The 22,074-nt window shown below is 56.0% G+C and overlaps 1 protein-coding gene across 3 annotated transcripts in view; it reads right to left on the bottom strand.

Moving 5' to 3' along the window:
* CFAP99 (cilia and flagella associated protein 99) overlaps nt 1-22,074 on the bottom strand; it is a 41,665-nt gene that overhangs the window by 11,525 nt on the left and 8,066 nt on the right. For 2 of the 3 annotated variants that reach the window (XM_073804758.1, XM_033856541.2), the window contains exons 3-11: nt 16,289-16,433; nt 15,848-15,942; nt 12,234-12,346; nt 10,512-10,689; nt 7,544-7,624; nt 7,314-7,388; nt 6,330-6,401; nt 6,030-6,121; nt 5,177-5,381 (exon numbers count right to left, since the gene is read on the bottom strand). In XM_073804758.1, the coding sequence (XP_073660859.1) occupies nt 5,177-5,381; nt 6,030-6,121; nt 6,330-6,401; nt 7,314-7,388; nt 7,544-7,624; nt 10,512-10,689; nt 12,234-12,346; nt 15,848-15,942; nt 16,289-16,433 (1,056 nt within the window). Of the gene's footprint in view, nt 1-5,176; nt 5,382-6,029; nt 6,122-6,329; nt 6,402-7,313; nt 7,389-7,543; nt 7,625-10,511; nt 10,690-12,233; nt 12,347-14,525; nt 15,827-15,847; nt 15,943-16,288; nt 16,434-22,074 lie in introns of those variants that run through there. The other variant, XM_073804760.1, reaches the window with a different exon arrangement.

Raw genomic sequence — 22,074 nt, 5'->3', positions numbered from 1 at the left:
AGCAATGAGCTCTGATCTTAGCACTGAGATCACAGATGCTAGATTTGACAATGATTTGTAAAGAAGCCCTCATAAAAATGCAACAAGCAATTACGAAAAAATCTCAACAAATTTAAAATAAATAGAGCAGAGTATGTTCAACAGCCACAATGGAATCAACTAGAAATCAATGATCAAAGATAACAGGAAAATCTCCAAATGCTTGGAAACTAAACAACATACTTCTAAATAATCCATGGGTCAAAGAGAAAATCTCAAGTGAAATGAAAAAGTACATTGAACTGCGTGAAAATGAAATACAACATATCAAAATTTGTGGACACAGCTAAAGCAACAAATAAAGGGAAATGTGTAACACTGAGTGTTTACAATAGAAAAGCAGAAACGTCTCATGTCAGTAATATAAATCCCATCTCAAGAACCTAGAAAAAGAAGAACGAAATAAACTCAAAGCAAGCAGAAGGGAGGAAATAATAAAGAGCAGAAGTCAGTAACATTGAAAAACAGTAGAGAAAAATCAATGAAACAAGAAGCTGGTTTTTTGAAAAGATCAATGAAATTGACAAATCTCTAGCAATTCTAACAGAAAAAAAAGAAAAAACATAAATCACCAATATTCAAGAATGAAACACTTTAGACCCTACAGACATAAAAAAGGATGGTAGGGCTTCCCTGGTGGTGCAGTGTTTAAGAATCCGCCTGCCAATGCAGGGTACACGGGTTCGAGCCCTGGTCCGGGAAGATCCCACATGCTGTGTTGCAACTAAGCCCACGAGCCACAACTACTGAAGCCTGCACGCCTAGAGCCCGTGATCCGCAACAAGAGAAGCCACCACAATGAGAAGCCCGTGCACCGCAACGAAGAGTAGCCCCCGCTCATCACAACTAGAGAAAACCCACATGCAGCAACTAAGACCCAACGCAGATAAAAATAAATAAAAAATAAATGATTAATTTTTAAAAATTAAAAAAATAAAAAAGAATGGTAATAGAATATTACAAACAACTCTACATACATGAATTTGGAAACTTAGTGAAATGGACCAATTCCTCAAAAAATACGAACTACAACTTACCCAATATGAAACAGATCATTTGAATAACCCTATAACTTGTAAGGAAGTTGAATTTCTAATTTAGAAAAGTCAGAAAAGAAACCTCCAAGCCTAGACGATTTCACTAGAGAATCCTACCAAATGTTCAAAGAATTAATACCAATTCTACACAATCTTTCCTAGAAAATAAGAGGAGGAAATGTTTCCAAATTCATTTTATGAAGCTAGAATTACCTGATACCAAAACCAGACAAAAGACATTACAAAAAAGAAAACTACGGACTAACACCCCTTATGAAACTATGTGCAAGAACAACTTTAAGAAAATCAAAATAGTAGCAAATAGAATTCAACATATATAGAAAGAATTATACACCGTAATCAAGTGGGGTTTATTCTAGGGATGCAAAGCTGATTCAGTATGTGAAATTCAGTCAGTGTAATCCACCATATTAACAGGCTAAAGAAGAAAAATCACATGACCGTATCAGCTGATGCAGAGAAGCATCTGGCAGAATTTCCTGATAAAAACTTTCAGAATAATAGGAATGGGGGGAACTTCATCAACTTAATAAAGAGCACATCTACAGAAAAACCTCCATCTAACATTACACTTAATGGTGAAAGGCTGATTTCCGCCAAGATGGTGAACTAGGCACAAATGTTCTAGCCAGTGCAATAGGCAGAAGAGGAAATAAACAGGCAGATCAGAAAGGAAGAGGTAAAACTGTTCTTATTTACAGATTACATGATTGTCTACGGAGAAAACCCCAAGGAATCTACAACTAAATTCCTTGTTTGTCCTAGAAAACTAATAAGGGAGTTCAGCAAGGTCACAGGACACAAAAACAACACACAAAACCAATCGCATTTTTACCTACTAGGATTGAACACATGGCCACCAAAATTAAAAATACAGCACCATTTACAACCACTCGAAAACAATAAAAGAAATACTTCGGTGCAAATCTCACAAAACTTGTATAGGGCTCACATACGGAAACCTAAATAACCAAATGAAGGAAATAAAAGATTTAAATAAATGGAGAGACGTAGCGCATTCATGGATTGGAAGACCCAACCGGCTGGCCATCTGAAAACGATAAAAGTGGATCCAGATCTCGCACCGTGTACAAGAATAAACTTCAAGTGGATAGAGATCCAGATGTAAAAACGAAACCACAGAAATACTAGAAGAAAACATGCGTGAACTCTTGTATAACATGGGTATGGGAAAAACCTTCCTAATTATTCAAAATCCAGATACAATGAAAGAAAAGACTGATAAGTTTGATGACATGAAAATTACATTTACATGGCAAAAATACATCATTTAAGCACAGCCAAATGAGTACCTGGAACAAAATATCTGTAACAACATACTATAGTTAAAGGGTTACTTTCCTTAATATATAAAGAACTCTAAGCTCAAAAGAAAATGGAGATGGTCAACTAATCTTTGACCAAGGCACCAAGAAAACTCAATGGGGAAAGGATAGTCTCTTCAATACATGTTGTTGGAAGAGCCAGATATACAGACCCAAAAGAATGAAACTGAGCCCCTATCTTACACCACACACAAGAATCAACTCAAAATGGGTCAAAGGCTTAAATGTAAGACCTGAGACCGTAAGACTCCTAGAAGAAAACATAGGGGAAGAGCTTCTTGGCCTTGGTCTTGGTGATTATTTATTTACTTTTGATTTGATACCAGAAGCACAAGTGGGACTACACAAATGAAAAAGTTTCTGCATAGCAAAGGAAACAGTCAACAAAATAAAAAGGCGACCTACGGAGTGGGAGAAAATATTTGTAAATCCCATATCCAATAAGGGGTTAATGTCCAAAATATATAAGGTACTCGCACAACTCGATGGCAAAATAAAATAAAATAACGTAACCTAATTTTAAAAATGGGCAAAGGACATGAACAAACACTTTTCCAAAGAAGACATACAAACAGCCAACAGGTATACGAAAAGATGGTCCACATCCCTCATCATCAGGGAAATGCAAATCAAAGTGACGACGAGCTATCACCTCACACCTGTTAGGACGGCCAGCATAAAACGTCAAAAGATAGCAAAGGTTGGCAAAGATATGGAGAAAAGGGACCCTGTGCACTGTTGGTGGGAATGTAAATTGGGGCAGCCACTATGGAAACCAGTATGGAGGTCCCTCAAAACATAAAAAATGGAACTTCCGTATGACCCAGTAATCCCACTTCTGGAGGTACATCTGAAGGAAATGAAATCACTATGTTGAAGAGACATCTGCATTCCTATGTTCATTGCCGTATTATTCATGGTAGCCAAGATACGGAGACAACCTAAGTGTCCATCGATAGATGAATGGATCAAGAAAATGTGCTATACGTACATAATGGAATATCATTCCGCCTTAAAAAAGGAGGAAATCCTGCCATTTGTGGCAACACGTATGAACCCGGAGGACGTTATGCTGGGTGAAATAAACCAGCTGCAAAGCGACAAATACTGTCTCATCTCACTTCTGCAGGAATCTAAAAACGTTGAACTCATAGTGACAAAGAGTAGAATGGTAGTTACCAGGGGCTTGGGGGGTGAGGGGGATGGGGAGATGTTGGTCAAAAGGTCAAAGCTTTTAGTTAGAAGATGAATAAGCTTTAGGGACCTAACGTACAGCATGGTGACTAGAGTTAACGATAATGTTTTGTACACTTTAAATTTGCTAAGACAGTAGATCTCAGTGTTCTCACCACATGCACAAAAAAGTAACTATGTGTTAATTAGCTTGATTGTGGCGATCACCCCACGATGTATCTGTATATCAAAATATCATATTATACACATTAAATATATACAAATTTTACTTGTCTATGATACCCCAATAAAACTGGGGAAAAAAAAGAAAAGAAAATGACAAAAGACATGAACAGACAGTTCACAGAAAAAGACACAGAAGTGGCTCTGATATGGAAACATCCTCAAATTCACGTTTCATAGATGCAATGCAAATCAGAGCTATACTGAGATATTATTTCTCACCTCTGAGACTGGCAAAAATTCCTGAACTCAGTACAGTAACCTCTGTGGGTGGGTCAGGGGGGTTGGGCCCCTTCCCCCGGTGCTGGGGCCTTGAAGTTCCTGCCCAGGGAAGGTGATGTGGCATCTCTGGTAAGACCTCAAAACCCCCAACAACAACAGCCACAAGAACAAGACAGAACCTCCACATCAGCTACTCTGACGGAGCAGTCCCTCCTCTAGCAGTGGGCCTCGAAAAGCCACCTCCACAAAGAGGAAGAACTTGCACAACATTATCCATTGCCGGTAAAGCAGGCTGGGACAGTTTATGTTAAGGAAAGGGGAAACAAGAAGTGTGTATACTTGCTTGGAAGGAAAGACAGAAATTCATGAAAATAAGGACTTGGGGTGGAGGTGGAAATGGGCTGTAAGTTACAGACTTACAAGAAGTAAGACTTCTCTGAGGCTATGTGTCATATTGTTTTGACTTTGTATTTTTAAGAAGTGAGCTAAAAAGGAAGGAAAACCAACCCTAACACGAAGAGCAGATACAGACGCGTCTGCCGGGAGAAGTAATTCTCGGGGACCTGGGGCACATCTGCCGACGGGCGGCCCTCAGTGGCACACGGCTAAGGAGAGGGGGCTACGGCTGGGCCTCTGGGCCCTGCAGGCTCCCGCCTCATCTGGGCCGCCGCCAGGCCCACTGGAAGGGACACAGGCAGGGAGGCCCCGGCCAGGACGTCCGTCCTAGGAGGAGGAAGGGCAGGACTGACGTCCAGAGCATCTGAAGTGGAAACGTGGGTGTCCACAGACCCTCTCGCATCTTATGCAAACATGCTGGCCTTCTGGAAGTTTCTGCCAGACCTCAGGTCCTCCCTCACACGTGGATGTGCGGACCAACTGACCGTGCTAGTGGGGGCGGGGGGGCAGTCTGGACCAGAAGTGCTGGCCAGACAGTCCACGCAGGCCAGCTGACCCCAGATGCTTCCAGAAGCCCCACCTGGTGAGATGGGGCCAGAGGAAGCACCTCGACTCTGTGGGTTTTAGGAGGAAATGCCTGGGGGCGGCAACCACAGGAACAGCCGGCCCAGGCCCCAGCCACCCCGGCTCGCCCGTCACCTCCTCCTTCTTCTGGTCGGCCTTCTGCTTCTTCTCCTGCACCACCTGCTGCCGTGCCAGGACGGCCTCCTCGTGGCTGAGCTTCCCCTGCAGCCGCCGGCACTCGCCTGCGGCCAGCTGTTCCTCCAGGTCCTTCGCCTGTATCTTCCTCTGCCACTTGAGGAACTCGGAGAGGTCCCCGGCCCCGTCCATGAGCTTATCCACCCTGGGGAGAGAAGGCGAGAGGCGGGGCTGGGGGTCTCCTGTGGTGGGGCTGCATGGGCCACCAGGAGGCCACAGTTCCCCTGGGGGCAGTGGCCTTCACAGGCGTGGGCCGCCCTCTACCAACACCAGCCACCCGCTCCACGCACTGTCCACCCGTCCCGGTCCTGTGCGTCCGCCCTCCAGCCACATCTCCAGCCCCCATCCACTCGTGTGTGACCCACCTGTCTGCCCATCCGCCACCCCTGCCCACCTGTCCGTCCATCCGCCACCCTCTTGTCCACCTGTGCGTCTGTCCATCCTCTCATCCATCTGGTCAGCCACCCAAGCTCCCACCCGCAGCCCAACTCTTGGGGTAAGTGCAGGGGTCTGCAGCCCTGCTGGTAGGGGAGGGAGCATCAGAAAGGGATCCCAGGAGAAGGTGACCCCTCAGGGGACTTTGGGGTGGGCCAGGCTTCTGCTAAGCCTCCTCCTACCCAGTCCATCTCCCTCACTGAGTGCAGATTGTCTTCCTACGATGCAGCTGTGACCCTGACACTGGCCTGCTTGGGTGCCCCCCACCCAAAGCCGCCTCTGCAGGACTGCAGCTGCCAGGCGCCGGCCCCTCTTGCGCTCCCGGAGGGGAGGGGAGGCCAAGGAGCTGCCACCCCACCTCTGCAGCTCTCTCTCCACCTGCCGCTGGTATAAGGCCCCTTCTCGCAGGATGGCAGCAGTGTTCAGCTTGACCGGGGAGTCATCGTTGGGCTGCAGGAGAGAGTAGGGGCCGGCTGTGATGGGGGAGGGGAGCCTCGGAGCAGCAAGTGCCCCTCTGCCCTCCCGCCCCCTCCCCAGCGCTTCTTTCTGCCTCAAGGGCGGGGCTGTCCTCAGGGGAACAGGCCCGCAGGTGGGCCCCAGGGGGTGGGGCGGGGCCTGGAGCCAAGGCCCCGAGCCGACAGTCAGGGGCACCACTCACCCTGTAGAAGGTCAGTTTCGGAGCCTTGAGGATTCGAGGTGGAAATCGGAGCCGCAGCTTCGTCTTGGAGTCCTATGGGGGTCAGGACTTGGCACCTGTGCCCACAAGGTGCCCCCAAACACACCCCGGCTGAGCGGGGGGCCCTGCAGCCCTGGGAGGCCTGGCCCACTCCCCTCTGTCCTAACTCCAGCCGCCCACCCACGCGTTCCAGCCCAGCCCGCCCCCTGCACTGGGTCCCCCGCAGCACCTTTGTCCTCCAAGGCCGTCCAGCCACCCAGGCAGGGGCAGGGAAGGTGCAGAGCCTGCCGGGCTGGGGACCGCAGCTCCTAGTCGGGGGGCTGGAGCCTCTGGGCTCAGGGGCTTCTCCTCCACTGCCCCCGGGGCTGGCCCCCAGTACCTTCCCTGGGCTGCTCCCTGCCCAGGCCGCTGCTGCTCTGCAGACACCCTCAGGGTGGGCACCACATCCACGGTGGGCGAGCAGCGGGTAGAGCTCCCCACCGCAGCACCTCAGCCATCACACCCTGGGGCCTGCTGCTCCTATGTGGGGTGCCCACTCTCCTGGGCTGCCCCAACTGCTTGGGGGGCTCACCTCGCCCCGTCCGCCGCCGCCCAGATGGGGCCAGGGCGGGGAGGTGGGTCCAGGGCGGGGGGGCGGGGCCGGGCGGCTCCTCCTGCGTGAGCCTCGCTCAGCATCCACCCAGAATGGGCCCTCCCTATCCTGCTCCCTGACTTTCCTTATTGACAAACACACCCTGGGGTTTTCCTCACAGAAACACTAAGTGCTCAGGATGGAAAATCTGGAGACACCCAGGGAAGGAGACGATGCACCTGCCCGCTCGGCCGCACTCAGCCTGGCGGCGCTGGGCCCCGCCCCTCCGTGGCCCTCGAAGTGTGGCCGCGGCCGTGGCACGGGGAGGGACGTGTCTATGATGTGAGAGGAGGCCGCCGGGAAGACCGGCCAGGCTGTGGGTGTGCTGGCCTTACCTCCACCGGGGGCTCCCCGCGGGGGCTGGGCCGCGCGCACCGCATCTCCTCGACGCTGGCCCGCAGAAGCAGCTCCTGCGCACAGAGACAGGCCGCTCCAGCCCGCCGGCCCCCGCGGGAGCCCCGGGCCGCAAAGGCACGGGCCAGCCCCGCCCCCGCCTCTCACCTCCTCCCCAGCTGCCTTTCGCCCCTGACGCCCGCACAGGGGTCTCCGCGTACAGGGGGCCCACCTCAGCCTTGCGGCGATTGTATCTCTTGGTCGTCTCCAGGAGCCGCTGCTCCTTGGGCGGCCGGTAGGTGCTCCTGGGGACCTGGCGGCGCGGTGGAAGGAAGAGCCCGTGGTGATCCGCGGCACTTTGGAGGGGTGAGTAGAAGTGCCCGCTAGATGTGGGTGAAGGAAGGTGCCAGGGCCAGGAGGGCGGACGGTGGTGCCCCCGCCAGGAGGGCGGACGGTGGTCACCCGCGGAGGAGAGGCGGCGACGCCACGCCAGCAGCAGGAAGGAAGGTGGCCAAGCACAGGGCCCAGGCCCAGCAGACGCTGGAGGGACAGGTAGGGCTGGGAGAGTGTCACGGACCCCAGAAAAGTGAGCTGCTCGTGAGGGGGAGGGGCTGCAGCAGTAACACTGAGACAGCAGGGTGGCTCCTGGAGGGAAGCAGTGTCCACAGCGTGGGTGGGGCAGAGCCCGGCTGGAAACCCCTGAACTCCAGACTCCTAACTCCGTGTCCCCTCCCCTGCACGTCTAATGTTCGTAGGAAACTCATCATCTCCAAACCTGAAACCCTCTCTGCCCCAAAACCCTCCCCTCCCCCAGCCTTGCTGACCCTGACTGCTGTCCATCCCTGGCCCACATCGAGGCCTTGGGGTCCTCCTCGGTGCCCTCCTCAACCCCTCTTGGTCTCTCACAGCCACGTCCACCTCAAAAACTGCCCACCTGCTTCACCCCTCACCTCCCTCCTTGGCCACCACAGCCAGAGGGACCCTGTGAGCCCATATCCTGTCTCTCTGCCCCCTGAACACCTCCCCTCCCATCCCCTCCTTCCCTTCCTGGCTGCCCCCTGACCCTTGGGGGAGGGATGGCACTGCCCCAGGGCCTTTGCACAGGCTTTGCTCTGTCTGGTATGTTCTTCCCCCAGACAAATCCATGACTCATTTGCTCCCTTCTCGTTCTTTACCCCACGGTGCTTCTCAGGAGGGCTTTCCTGGCCGTGCCGTCCAGAACTCCATGCAGCCCCTCCGACACTTCTCATCTCCTTTCCCTGAAGTATTTTTTCTCCTCGGCATTTTTCACCAGCTAACACACCTTACATTTTACTTATCCTTTTTTTCACTGGAACACATGCTCCATGAAGGCACAGTGCCTGGCACACACTGGGCATCCAGACACGTTTGTTGAATGAGTGACCTGGAGTGAGCCCTCAACCCAGGAGGCGAAGAGGGTCCTGGGCACAGAGCAGGGCAGGGAGCGTGGAGGGAGCGAGCTTATGGCTCCAGCACAGCCATCTGTGGACCCCACGGAAGGAGACGGTCCACCAATATCTCACAGCTTACGCAGTTAAGGAGCAGGGCAGGGGATGGGAGAGAGGGAGGCAGAGAGGGAGAGAGATGCAGGTGGTAAAATGACATGAGATAAACACACTTAGACCAGAGGACCTGGGGTCAGAAACGCTGAGGCTCCCACAGATTGGGTAACTGTGGGGTTGCTCAGCAACAAGGCGCATCCGTCATCCTTCTGTCCATCTGCCCATCCGTCCATCCATGTGATCACCCATCCACTCACCTACCCACCATCCCTCCATCATCCACCCACCTACTCACCCAACCACCCACCCATCCACTGTCCATCCATAAACCCATCTACACACCCATCTATTCATCCATCCATCATCCACTCATCCATCCATTTGTCCACCCACCCACTCATCCATTCTCCCACCTACCCACACATCCACACATCCATCCATCCATCCATCCGACAGATATTTTCCAAGGGTCTGCTCTGAGCCAGGACTGTGCTAGGCACTGGGGATATGGGAAAAATAAGATGGATGAGGTCTGATAAAAGAGACAGATAATAAATAGACCCACAAATTACTAAACAACTCTAAAATCTAATTGATGCCGTGAAGAAAAGGATCTGGGTCAATGAGAAGGAAATTAAGAGATACCTGATAGGCGAGGGGTTCATGGAAGGCCTCTCTGGGCAGAGACTGTAACGAGACCTGACAGGTGGTGGGAGTGGTCTGGGACCTTGGCACCTCCCAGCACTATCCCCTTACCCTCCATGTAGTGCTTAGTTCTTTTGGGGAACCAGATTGGTTCTGGGAAGCTGAGTCCATCACAGATGTTCAGCATAGAGCCCACGGCCGGTCAGAACGTTACACTCCCAGTCACGGTGAGGAGTTCAAGGGTAGACATGCAACCTAAATTGGTCTAATCACACTTTCACAGGATTCTGGACCCCAGATGTCCTCTCATGCCCTGGATGATGTAGTGTGGGTGTGAGGTCTGGATGTTTTGCTACAATGAGGGAAGTTAGCCCAAAGATGAAGTTGACCCTTGGAGGGGACTAGGCGAAGACAGTCACAGAGAAGCAGCTCTGGAACCCTGATCAAAGTATGCCTGAAGCCTATCCTACTTCAGCCCTGAGAGTCAGCTGGTTCTCTATTGTCTAAGCCAGACTGAGCTGCTTTTTTCTATTACTTGTAATACAAAGCATTCTGACTAACAGAAGTCAGCGAGGCAGGGGAGGGAGAGGTAGAGGAAGAGGCCCTAGGCAGATGGGATAGACAGGCAGAGGCCCTGAGGCGCGGATAAGGTCACCCCCGCAGCCAGAGGAGCAGAGACCGTGACCTACACACGCACATACACAGTGGGGAGGGAGCGGTACACTGCCACAGGGTTAAAAGCGGGCTCCGGGTGCCAAGTGCAGACGGGCCTGCGCCCCGCAGCCAACAGCTCCACTCCACGCCTACTGACCAGACCTCAGTAGGTGGGGCGCAGGAACCCACTCCACTGGGCAGGCTCTGGGTCAGCTGGGCTTCCCTCTCTGTGGGGTGAGATGGGGCTGGGGAGGGTGATCAAATGCTCCTGCTCTGGTCCGGGCACCCTCAGCCCTGGAAGAGCCCAGCCCCACTGGCCCACACGATCCACTCTCCTTGCCTGGACACCCTGAGCCCACTGCGATCAGCCACACTTACTGGTCTGGCCTTGGCCACCACGGGGACTGGCTCAGGCACTGGGATGGCGCAGGGCCTGGGGGCAGTCAGGTTGAACTCCTTGGGCTCTGTGACCTTGGCCTTGGCCTTTGGAAGAGGGGGCTGATTGGTCAACGCCCCCTGCAGCTGGTTGAGCAGCTCCTGGACCTCCGGCTGCCACCTTGAAGGCAAAGGTGGGAGCGGCCACGTAGGGTGACTTCCTAAGCACGCCAACAAGGGAACAGCCCCTCGGGACCTGAAGGACCCCCAGGAGCTTGGGTCTGCCTGGGGGCGGGTAGCGGTGGGACCAACAGCCGCCCTTCACTCACGGGTGCCGGCTCCCCACACCCCAGAGCCACACGCACCAGCGCTCCCCTAGCACGGAGGAGACGGAGGCCCAGAGGCATCCTCATCCTGGGGGGGGGGGGGGGGGGGGGGATAGGGACAGGGTGGGTCCCCGCTGCAGGAATCCGGGGGCTCCGAGGACCCATGGAGCTAATCTGGTCCCCAGCAGGTGGCACAGGGGGAGGAAGCCAGGAGCAGGGAGCAGGCTGGTGATTCAAAAGGAAGGTCCGTGGAGCTGTGTCAGCGACAGGGGGAGCTGGGCTTCGAGAGGGGGACAGGGCGGGGGGAGAGTCTCAGAGTCTCGAGGTGGGGGGCCCCGGGGCAGGGGCTTCAGAAAGGGCCCTACTGGGCTGCCCCAAAGTCTGGGCCCCCTCCATGCCTCCACTCCAGCCCACCACTGCCCACCTGGCCGGTGACCCTCCTGCAGGGCTCCCCTGGGGAGACAGCTTGGTTTGAACTGCTCCTGCCCCAGCCTGAGGACCAAGGTCACCAGGGGGAGGAAGGGCATGTCTGAGGGCCAACAGGGAGTGGGGTCTCGGGAGGGGCAGTGGGGGAAGGGACAGGTCTGTGATGGGGCTGGTCACAGAGCGAGCGGGGAAGGCTGCATATGGGGTGGTGGACAGGGACGCAGGGCCCCGCAGGCCCAGCCCTGCGGACGGGCAGCAAGTCCAGCCTGGCGGGGACAAGGACGTCCCCCTGGTGAAGGGGCAGCTTTGGGGGACACCCCGCTGCCCAGGGCCGGGGTCTCCTCTCCCACACGAGGGGCTCCCACCTTCCCGGGGCCCCGGGCCTCCCACACATAGCTGGTACCTCAGGGGTCTGTTTGTGCCAGAGCCCTCTGCCTGCCTGTCCCAGCGAGACGAGGTGGCTCCCCCGGCCCCGTCAGAAGGGAAACAGCTGGAGGGGGCAGCTGCACCCTGGCCCTAGCAGGCCTCTCCCCAGAGACCACTGAGCCGGCCCTCTGCCTGGGGGTCCTGGCCTGTACCAGCAAAACCAGCGTGGGCCGGAGCCTGCCATGGGAGAGGCAGGGCAAGGCAGAGGGCAGCTCTGGGGTGCCAGGCCCAGGAGTGGCACCCTGGGGGCAGTTGGGGAAGAGATGTGGGCCGGAGCCCATCGGAGGCTGTTGCTGCCTCAGCTCCCCGCCCCACGTCCGCCCCTGCATCCCCGGACCAGCAGGGTCCCTGCAGGGTCCCTGCAGCAAGGTGGCACCGGCACAGCACCCTCCTCAGCCAGTGGGTTCCAGGGCAGAAGGGGCCAGCGCCCGCCCCCCGATCCGGCTGGTCCTAAAGCCACTGGCCGTCAGGCCCTGCTGGCCTTTGGCTGGCTGCCCGCGTGGACGCCCAACACCCCTGCACCGGGTCAGGGCCCTGCACTGCCCACCTCATCAGGGGGTCGATCCATTGCTCCTTCACGTGGGTGGTCTCGTAGATGAGGCTCCACTCATCCTTGATCCACGAGCCCAGGTTCAAGGGGTTGAAGAGGAACCCCAGGAACTGAGGGAAGAGGGAGCCGTGGGGGTCAGGTGCCTCCACAGGGAGAGTCAGGGCCGAGGGGACGGGTGTGGCCGTCGCCCCCCAGGGGAGCGCAGCCCACAGCAGGCAGGGGGCCCCACCCCGCTCGCCCCCTCCTGCTGGGCTGGGGGAGCTGCCCCTCACTCGCCGGGGCTCCCGCCTGAGCCAGTGGGTCCCTGCCTGCCGTGGGCCCCCGGGCTCCAACCCCTCGCACCCTCTGTGGACCTGGGCCGACTCCCGCTGGAGAAGCCTGTCCGCCCCTCTCTGGCTGAGTGGCTGTTGGGGCAGTAAAGGCCACACGTGGGGCCTGGTGGGCTGAGCAGGCGTCCCTGCAGCCGTGGTGAACTCAAGTGGCTGAGCCAGGGGGTAGCGGTGGGCAAGGGCAGGGTCTCTGGTCCCCACGGCTGCCTCCCCAGGGGGGCCGCTGCCCCGCAGCCACGTGCTCACCTCCCACCTCCCCTCAGGCCTCCCCGCCCTTCTTCACGGAGCAGCAGCTAGGTGTCCTTCTAGAGTCTTCTACAGCTTCCCACCTGGCAGCCTGGCCCCTGCTCACCCCACCCCACCCCAGGGGCCTCCTCCTCAGCTTCCCCGCCCTACCCCGCTCAGTGCCCCCACCTCTCTCCCACCCACTCTTTCAGCCCTGCTCCCCCTTCCTGTCAGAAGGAGGCAGTCAGCCCCGGTAGCTGGGCCCTGGGGTCACTGCACGCCCCCTCCCAGCACCCCCTGTAGCTGGGCCCTGGGGTCACTGCACTCCCCGTCCCAGCCCCCAGTAGCTGGGCCCTGGGGTCTCTGCAATCCCCCTCCCAGCCCCGCCCCCCCGTAGCTGGGCCCTGGGGTCTCTGCACTCCCTGTCCCAGCCCACCCCTCCAACCCCAAGCCCCCTCCTCCCACGCAGTGCAGCTGGTCTGTTGACCCCCACCTGGGGACATACTGCCCCCCGCCCTGGGGCTAGGGCCCTCCTAAAGGGGGCCTCCTTCTCTCTGCGGGTGTGGTGGAGGCAGCCCCCCCAGGGAACGGGCTGGAATGGGGGTGGGCTTCCGGGTGGGTTCCCTGCCGTCCAGAGGATTCCAGCATGTGAATGTGAGCGTCCTTGGAGGGAACAGGATTGCCAGCACCCCTCCAGGTGCTGTCCCAGGGCCCCCTAGACTGGCCCACATACAGCACTGTCTCCCAAGGGGACCGCAGCCAAGGCTGCCCAAGCACCAGTTCATCTGACCACAGTGGTGACAGCACGCGGGTGTGGTCTGAGGGGTTCCCTGGGCAGCCGTCCTGTCCTCAACAGCTTGCTCCCTGTCTTCGAACCCGAGGCGGGCGGACCCTAATGGGACTGGCATTGTGGGGATTAGGGCATGAGGTGTGGGCTGAGGAAGGAGGGCCCTGGTGGGGTGCCGCACCACCTCCTGCAGCTCCCAGCTCCTTTGGGAGTGTGAATGGGCCGTTTCCATGAATCTTCTCCCAGAAACTCTTCAGGGAGATAAATGCCCAGGAACCTGCCCTGGAGGCGCCGTGCTGGCCAAGAGCTGCTCTCCATGGGTTCTGCGGGCTCTGCAGGCCAAGGCGGGGCAGGGCTGGCTCCACCACTGCAAGCTGACACGTGGGCCCCTTGCTCAACAGTTATTAAGAATTTCAAGACTCGGAGAGCACAGCGTGAACCAAGTGCAGGCTCTCCAGCCGGGAAGCTGGCCCTGGGCAGTCTCCAAAGAGCTCTCAGAAAATGCTGTCATAAAATTAAAGCCCTTGGGACTTCCCTGGTGGTGCAGTGGTTAAGAATCCGCCTGCCAATTCAGGGGACATGGGTTCGAGCCCTGGTCCGGAAAGATCCCACATGCCACGGAGCAGCTAAGCCCATGCGCCACAACTACTGAGCCTGCGCTCTAGAGCCCACGTGCCACAACTATTGAGCCCAAGTGCCACAACTACTGAAGCCCGCACGCCTAGAGCCCGTGCTCCACAACAAGAGAAGCCACCGCAATGAGAAGCCCGCGCACCGCAACGAAGAGTAGCTCCCACTCGCAGCAACTAGAGAAAGCCCGCGTGCAGGAAAGACCCAAGGCAGCCAAAAATAAATAAATAAATACATAAATAAATAAATTTATATTAAAAAAGTGAAGCCCTTGCTTAAGATAACTATGCAAATATTTACCCATTGTGAGTTGCTTACATTTATATGTAGACAGAAAAACGAGTCATTAAAAATAACATGCTGGGGCTTCCCTGGTGGCGCAGTGGTTGAGAGTCCGCCTGCCGATGCAGGGCACAAGGGTTCGTGCCCCAGTCCGGGAGGATCCCACATGTCGCGGAGCGGCTGGGCCCGTGAGCCATGGCCGCTGAGCCTGCGCGTCCGGAGCCTGTGCTCCGCAGCGGGAGAGGCCACAACAGTGAGAGGCCTGCGTACCGCAAAAAAAAAAAAAAAAAAAAAAAAAAAATAACATGCTGCCTCAGGTTGCCTGCTGGGGGAGGGTACAGATCTCTGGGGCCTGTGGTCCTGGCAAGTGTCACTGCTCCAGGTCTCCCCTTCCCCAGGCGGGGGCAGTGGGAAGGCTCCTACCCTACCCTTCCTGAGCTGCCTCTGCAGAGCTTGCAGCCTCCTTCCAGAGAGGCCCCAAAGCACTCCTGGGGCCTGAGCTCTCCCCGCTCTTCTCCAGGGAGTCCCTGTCCTGGTCTGGTGACTGTGTGTGTGTCCATCACCCCCCCGCCAAGCCAAGTAAGGAGGAGCGAGCCAACAGTTGAAAGCCTGGTCCAAGAACTGGCTCTGCCACTCATGTGCTGTGTGACGTTGGGCAAGTTACCGAACCTCTCTGTGCCTCAGTTTCTTCAACTGTGGGATGAGTGCCCGTAGGAGTGACCTTACCCGGTCATTGTGAGGGTGAAGCAAGAGCTGCTTGCGGAGGAAGCCGGGCCCACAGCAAATGCCTTGTGGGAGTAGCCGGCAGAGGGCAGGACCCTCAGGTTCATTCGTGGTCCTGCGGGCCCCAAGGCCCAGGAGTCCTGGGCTTTCTGCACAGGAAACAGACAGCCACAGGAGTGGTCCCGGGCAGGGCAGGGGGGGTGGGCTCCTGCAGGCTCTCTCTCGAAGGGTACCAATCCTCAGACCCACTCAGAAATGCTCCCTCGGCCCCGCAAAGCCACACAGCCCCTCTTGGAGGAAGGAGAGGCTGCCCTGGGCCTGGAGCTTGGTCACGAGTCAGAGGAGCCCAAGAAGGTTCCAGAGGCCCGGACTGCACAGGCAAGGACTCCGTGTCATGACTAACAGCTAGCATCCAGCAGCTACCACCCACCGGACCATGAGGAACGGAAAACAAATTCCCCAGGCACAAAAAGAGCACGTTTGCAGCAAAGAGAGGGTATGGGTTCGTTTTAAACACAGAACAAACCCAGCAGTTTCTTTCATTAAAGTGAGCCAGAAAGGTAAGAGGTCAGTGCCAGATGGGCAGACCTTTGACCTTGGGTTGAAGAATAGAACTTGGGGCAGGTGGGGCTCACCTTGAACACCTTGTGGACGGGTTGGGACTTCACGATGCTACAGAAGAGCTGAAAGCCGAGCTCCTCCAGCTGGAAAGTGGCCAGGTAGCAGACCACTAAGGAGAGAGGGTGCAAGAGTGGGGAGGAGGACATGGGGGTCCCCGCCCTGGGCCCCCGGCATTTGACCCTGGGGGAGTCAGCCAGAGGCTAAGGGCCTGACAGGTGCACTGCAGGTGCAGCGAACTGAGCTGAAGCCGCCCGCCTCCAGCAGGGCGTGTGACCAGAGGCAAGCGCTCCATCTGGGCCCACGTGAAAACGATAACCTGATACAACAGTACAAATGACGTCGTCTCATACGGGGTGGGGGTGGGGGGCGCCATCGCTGTCGAGGGCCTGCGGCTGACGAGGAGGCCAGGGCCTGGCCCGCAGGGCCCCACACCGTGCCTGGCCACAGGCACCTACCCTCAAAGAGGCTGTAATCGGTCCACAGGCAGAGCCGGCCGTCCCGCACATAGAAGGCGTCCACCACGATGGTCAGCAGCTTCCGGTACTCGAGGCACCCGGACAGAACTTCCATGACGAACGCCTGCTCCTGGGGGCTCAGGGTCTGGAGGAGAAACAGCTCGGGAGGGGGCCGCCGGCCAAGCCAGGGGAGAGGGCAGCCACCTCCCGATGTGGGGGTCCCCAGTGCCCCCCGGAGCAGTGGGCAGCACCCCAGCCCCCAGGAGCACTGACCCTCGGACCCTGCAGGTCCTCCCCCAGGAATCGGTCCCACCGGCTCTCCTGGGCGGTGACAGTGCGGTGGGGCAAAGACGGAAATAAACACGGAAAATGACCCCGAAGGAAAAGTCCTGTGTGACTCTGGTCATATGAGGCCCCTAGAGGATTCAAATTCCCAGGAGAGAAAGTAGAAGGGGGGGCGCGGGGGGTAGGGGGAGAGAGTGGGGAGCTGTTGTTTAATGTGGACAGAGTTTCAGTTTGTGAAGGTGAGAAGGTTCTGGAGACGGACAGTGGTGATGGTCACACGTGAATGTACTTAATGCCATTGAATTGTACACTTAAGAACAGTTAAGATGGGAAATTTTATGTCATGTGTATTTTACCACAATAAAAAAAAACCAAGCAAGGAAAATCTCTGGGGGAGGGAATTAGTGTTTGCGGAGACCGACTTTTTTCTACTTACTCTTTGGAATATTGTGGGGTTTGTGACCTGTGTGTGTCACATGTTACCTATTCAAAAAACCAGTTAAGTTTTTGACAATAAGAAAAAAAGAATGTCTAATGTTGCCAATGCAGCAATGAGAAGGGCTGGTGGGACGGTGCTGGTGAGTGTTTCTGGAAAGCAATCTGGAAATATGTTTTAAGAGACTTGTATTTTCCATACACTTTAATCCAGTAACCACCCTTCTGGGAATCTAAGGAAACCGGACAAAAAGCAGAAAATACCCACGTACAAGCAGCTCAGGGCAACGGTACATGCAGTGGTTGAAAGTATTAACAGCCTAAATGTCAACACAGGGAATCAGATACGATCTCTCCGTGTTGTGGGTGAGTAGGACACAGCCATTACAATGAAGTTTCTGGAAAACTTATAGTAAGATGACAAAATACTTAATACCGTGTAAAACTGAAAATGTAGAACGGGATCCCAACAGATGTAAAACACATCAAAATAAACTCTTGCTAGCAGTATCATTCCCCTCCTCCCCCCAAATTTTTTTGGACAACCTATTAGATAAATTTTGGCATTCCCTTGCTTTATTTTGAATTTTTTATTATCAATGAAATTTTCATACATTTACTGGACATTTATTTGTATTTCTCTTCTGTGAATTATCAATTTATATCCTTGGCTAACCTTTTTTATTTGGATAATATTTTTAGGAGCTCTTTGCATATTGAGGGAATTAACATGGTCATTAGTGTGATAGTTATCTGTCGTAAGCTTGTAATTTTCCTTTTAACTTTGCATAAAACATTTTTTAGCATGTAGAGCGTAGAGGTTTTTACTTTGTTTTCTTTTTTGGGGGCTGTGCCATGTGGCATGTGGGATTTTAGTTCCCCAACCAGGGGTCAAACCTGTGCCCTCGGTATTGGGAGCACAGAGTCTTAACCATTGGACCACCAGGGAAGTCCCGTTTTTACTTTGTTTTGAGGTCAAATCTACCTTTTCCTCTGTGATTTCTTCCCTTGTCTTTACTCTAAGAAAACAACAGAGTAATGAGATCATCTGAGGGGTCTTGGACGAGCTCAGGACCTCGGAGAGCCCCGGACCCCACGCGTGTGAGCGGGGTGGCTGGATGCCGGCGGGCAGACGGCATCATTCTCACTCCCTCCCAGTCTCTGCACCTCAGGGGCTGAAGGCCTGAGAGCCTCCTTCTCCAGCCACTTCTGGGGGGGTTCTGGGCACAGTTGGGTTCTGCTGGTGAGACATACTTGCAGGAGTGACGGGAGGCGAGTGGGGTGACGTTCCCCTCCTCCCTCGGCAGGGGCCGGGCCCGACATTAACTCAGCTGCCCTTCCAGTGCCCCGAGTGGCTTCTGGGCTCCTGCGGGGACCCCATCTGATCCGGGGTAATGACGTCCTCCTCCGACCTGACCTCCGACCTCTGACCTCCGCTCCCGGGCTCCTCTTCCTCTCCTCCACTATCTGCACTTGTCCCCTGGGTGAACTCACCGGCTGCCAAGGCTGACACGTGCTGATTTCAAACGTGCGCCAGCGCGGGCGGCTCTCCCTGGACTTCGGGAAGCGCTCTCTGCCCCTGTTCTACCTCCCTGCTTGGGTGTCTGACCCCATGGGCTTTGCCCAGACCTGCCCTCCCCCGCCTGCCCGGCTCCGTAAACACAATGCCCTGCTCCACCGTTCAGACCAAGCCCTTGATGCCCACCCCACCGTCCCAGGCATCGGCTCCGGCTATGGGGTCCCAGCTGCTCTCCCGCTTCTCCTCCTCAGTGTATTTTCAACCCGCCAGCCGCCAAGCAATTCTTTGTAAAATGAAAGTCAGATCGTGTCTGTCCTTCCTGAGAACCCTCCACAAAGGGTCCTTAAAAGGGCCGGCAATGGGCTTCCCTGGTGGCGCAGTGGTTGAGACTCCGCCTGCCGATGCAGGGAACATGGGTTCGTGCCCCGGTGCGGGAGGATCCCACATGCCGCGGAACGGCTGGGCCCGTGAGCCATGGCCGCTGAGCCTGCGCGTCCGGAGCCTGTGCTCCGCAACGGGAGAGGCCACAACAGTGAGAGGCCCGCGTACCGCAAAAAAAAAAAACCGCCGGCCAGGCCCAGCTCCCTCTGAGTCCCCCGCACGCCCCCCCCCCGCCCCCCCCCGGCCTCCGCCCAATCCTGGCTCCACTCCAGCCACACTGGCTGCCCTCTTTTTCTCCAATACGCGGGATGTGTCCTCAGGGCCTCGGCGCTGGCTGTTCCCTCTGCCTGCAGTGCTCTTCCCTGCACACTTGCTCCACGACTCCCATCAGGTCTTTGCTCAGATGTCACCTGACCTGGGAGGCATCCCTAACCACCACCCCTCAGGGTCAGACACAGCCTGGCCCCCTCAGCGGGCAGCGCACACCGGGTTTATTGCCCCTTCCCTGCTGGAATGTCATCTGGGCGCTCAAGAGGGAGGGATTGGAGCATCCTACCTCCGTGGGAGGCCATGGGGACCCCGTGATGTCCCGGTGCAGGCGGGGCACAGAGTGGAGGCTCCTCCCTACGGAGCACAGCCAGGAGGGGAGGTGGGGGGCTCTTGCCTCGGGGTCAGCTCTGGTCTCAGCAACCAGGATCCTGCCTCCTGCCTCCTGCCTGAGAGGAGCCCCCTCAGGCTCCTCTAACCCCTGGGCTGTGCCCACACCAGAGGGCACGAGCTCCAGCTGGGCCCCACTCCCTGCTTTTAACTTACTGCACTGGTCAGAGAAAGCCCGGGGGGCCCAGAACAGGCAGCTTGGAAAGCAGTGCGTCAGCAGGGCTGGCACGGAGGATGCCCTGAGTCAGCGCTGCCCGTGCTGAGGCTGCATGACACCGTGGGATGCCTGCCTACAGCCTCCCCGGCCTCCCAGGCTCAGACAACAGCAGCTCCACTTCTCGTTCACTTGAACGTCTGTGTTTGGGGGGGTGAATGTGTATTTTTAATAAGGCCAGAGCCTTGAGCCTGCGGCTACAGGATGCCACCTGCCCGCGGTGAGGGGGTCAGGCAGGGCTGCATCAGCCCAGGGGTCTGGGAAGGGGAGGAGCCAGGCAGGACCTGACACTCTGGCCCACATGCCAGGTCTTCTCTGCCGGGAAGGTCAGGCCAGCAGGTCACAGAGAGGAGACCGAGGCCCAGAGGTGACACGCAGGTCAGAGGGCACTGAGCCCTAGACCAGGTCCTCCTGGCCAGGCTAACACAGAAGGCAGGGTGAGGCCTGGACCCCACTGAGGAGGCCCCAGCACGGAGCCGACCCCGAGTCCTGGGCCAGCCTTAGTCACTGAGGCCAGAGGGCTACACCCAAGGGCATCTGAGCTCCTGATACACTCTTGGGCCTTGGTCAAGTTCAGCACTCCTGAGTCCGGGGACCAGGGCAGGTTCCGGGGAGAGCGGCAAGTGCTCCGACAAGGGTCTCATGGGCAGTCCTGGGGAGGGGCTGGGCTGTGGGCAGGGGAAGCAGAGGCCCACAGCCTGCCAGCTCTTCACGACCTGTAGTGCCTCCCACAAGAGGTCCTCAGAGTTCACAGGCCCAGCTTGTCTGCTGGAGCCACAGGGAAAGGACAGAGCTAGACCAGGGGCCGGGGCCGGGACGCCGCTCTTACTGCAACCCAGGGTTTGAAATTCATGTCACCAATACACAGGGCCTCATGCTAATCAGTGACGCAAAGACCGAAGTCAGAAAAGTAGGCAGAGGAAATTGAGGCTGCCGGATGCCCACACTGGCCCCTCTCCCTTTCTTCCTGCCTAACAAGAGAAAGCTGTCTCGTTGGGAGAGGCAACGTGCCCAGCTAAAACTTTTCCAGGCCCCTAGTTGATGTGGCACATGGCTCCAATCAATGAGATCTGATGGCAAATTGCTAGGTGTGGCCTCCAAGAAAGCGCCTTGAAAGTTAGGGAGATTCAGCTGGTGCCTGCCTTATACTGTTTGTCCTTCTCCTCTTCTCTCTGGGATATGGACGCAATGCTGGAGTAGGGCAGCCATTTTGTGACTACAAGGCAAAGGGTACATTCTAAGGCTGGATAAGCAGACAGGAAGGAGAATGAGTTCCTAATGGCACCACAGAGCTGCTGAACCCACCCTGGACTGCCTATGTGCAGACTGCTTATGTGAGCAAAGATACGTCTAATTTCTTTAAGCCACTGCTTTCCTGGTGTTCTTATAGCCAAATACTGTTTCCTAACAGACACAGGTCCAAGCAATAGTTCAGAAAAAGAAATACTCATGAAAATATAACAGGAGAGGGACTACCCTCGTGGCGCAGTGGTTAAGAATCCGCCTGCCAATGCAGGGGACACGGGTTCGAGCCCTGGTCCGGGAAGATCCCACGTGCCGCGGAGCAGCTAAGCCCATGCGCCACAACTACTGAGCCTGTGCCCTAGAGCCCGCGAGCCACGACTACTGAACCCGCAAGCCACAGCTACTGAAGCCCACGCGCCTAGAGCCCGTGCTCCGCGACAAGAGAAGCCACCGCAATGAGAAGCCCGTGCACCGCAACAAAGAGTAGCCCCCCGCTCGCCCCAACTAGAGAAAACCTGCATGCAGCAACGAAGACCCAACGCAGCCAAAAATAAATAAATAAACTGTAATAAAAGTATGGGTTTTGTCTTAAAAAAAAAAGAAGATATTATAACTACACCAACTGCCTTTTCCCACCTATTTGGTTGGCAAAGATAACATTTGCTAGCACGCTACGTAAGCAAGCCATAGGGGAACAAGCACTCCCCACCTGCCAGACAGAGTGTCAACGTGGAGGTCTCTGTGGAGGGTCAACTGGAAAGATCTTTTGAAATCATGAGGGCCAATGCTCTCGCACGTGTGTTTTCTGGGACTTGACCCTGGGCGCATCTGGCCAGGTGCAGCGGGACAAGTGGGCCAGTCAGTCCCACGGCGATTTGCAACAGTAAAGGACTGGAAACAGCCGTGATCCCGTCCATGGGGGTGGCTGCGATGGCTCCGGCACAGCCAGACAGAAGGATGCTTATGGCTTCATGATAAGAACATGGAACAGTCGCCGGGATATCTCGTTAAGTGAAAAAAGCAAAGGCAGGACTGTGTTACAATGCACTA

This window comes from Tursiops truncatus, chromosome 5 (assembly GCF_011762595.2).
Source record: "Tursiops truncatus isolate mTurTru1 chromosome 5, mTurTru1.mat.Y, whole genome shotgun sequence".
NCBI classification, from domain to species: Eukaryota; Metazoa; Chordata; class Mammalia; order Artiodactyla; family Delphinidae; genus Tursiops; species Tursiops truncatus.
This window is presented reverse-complemented; position numbering and strand designations above follow the sequence as displayed.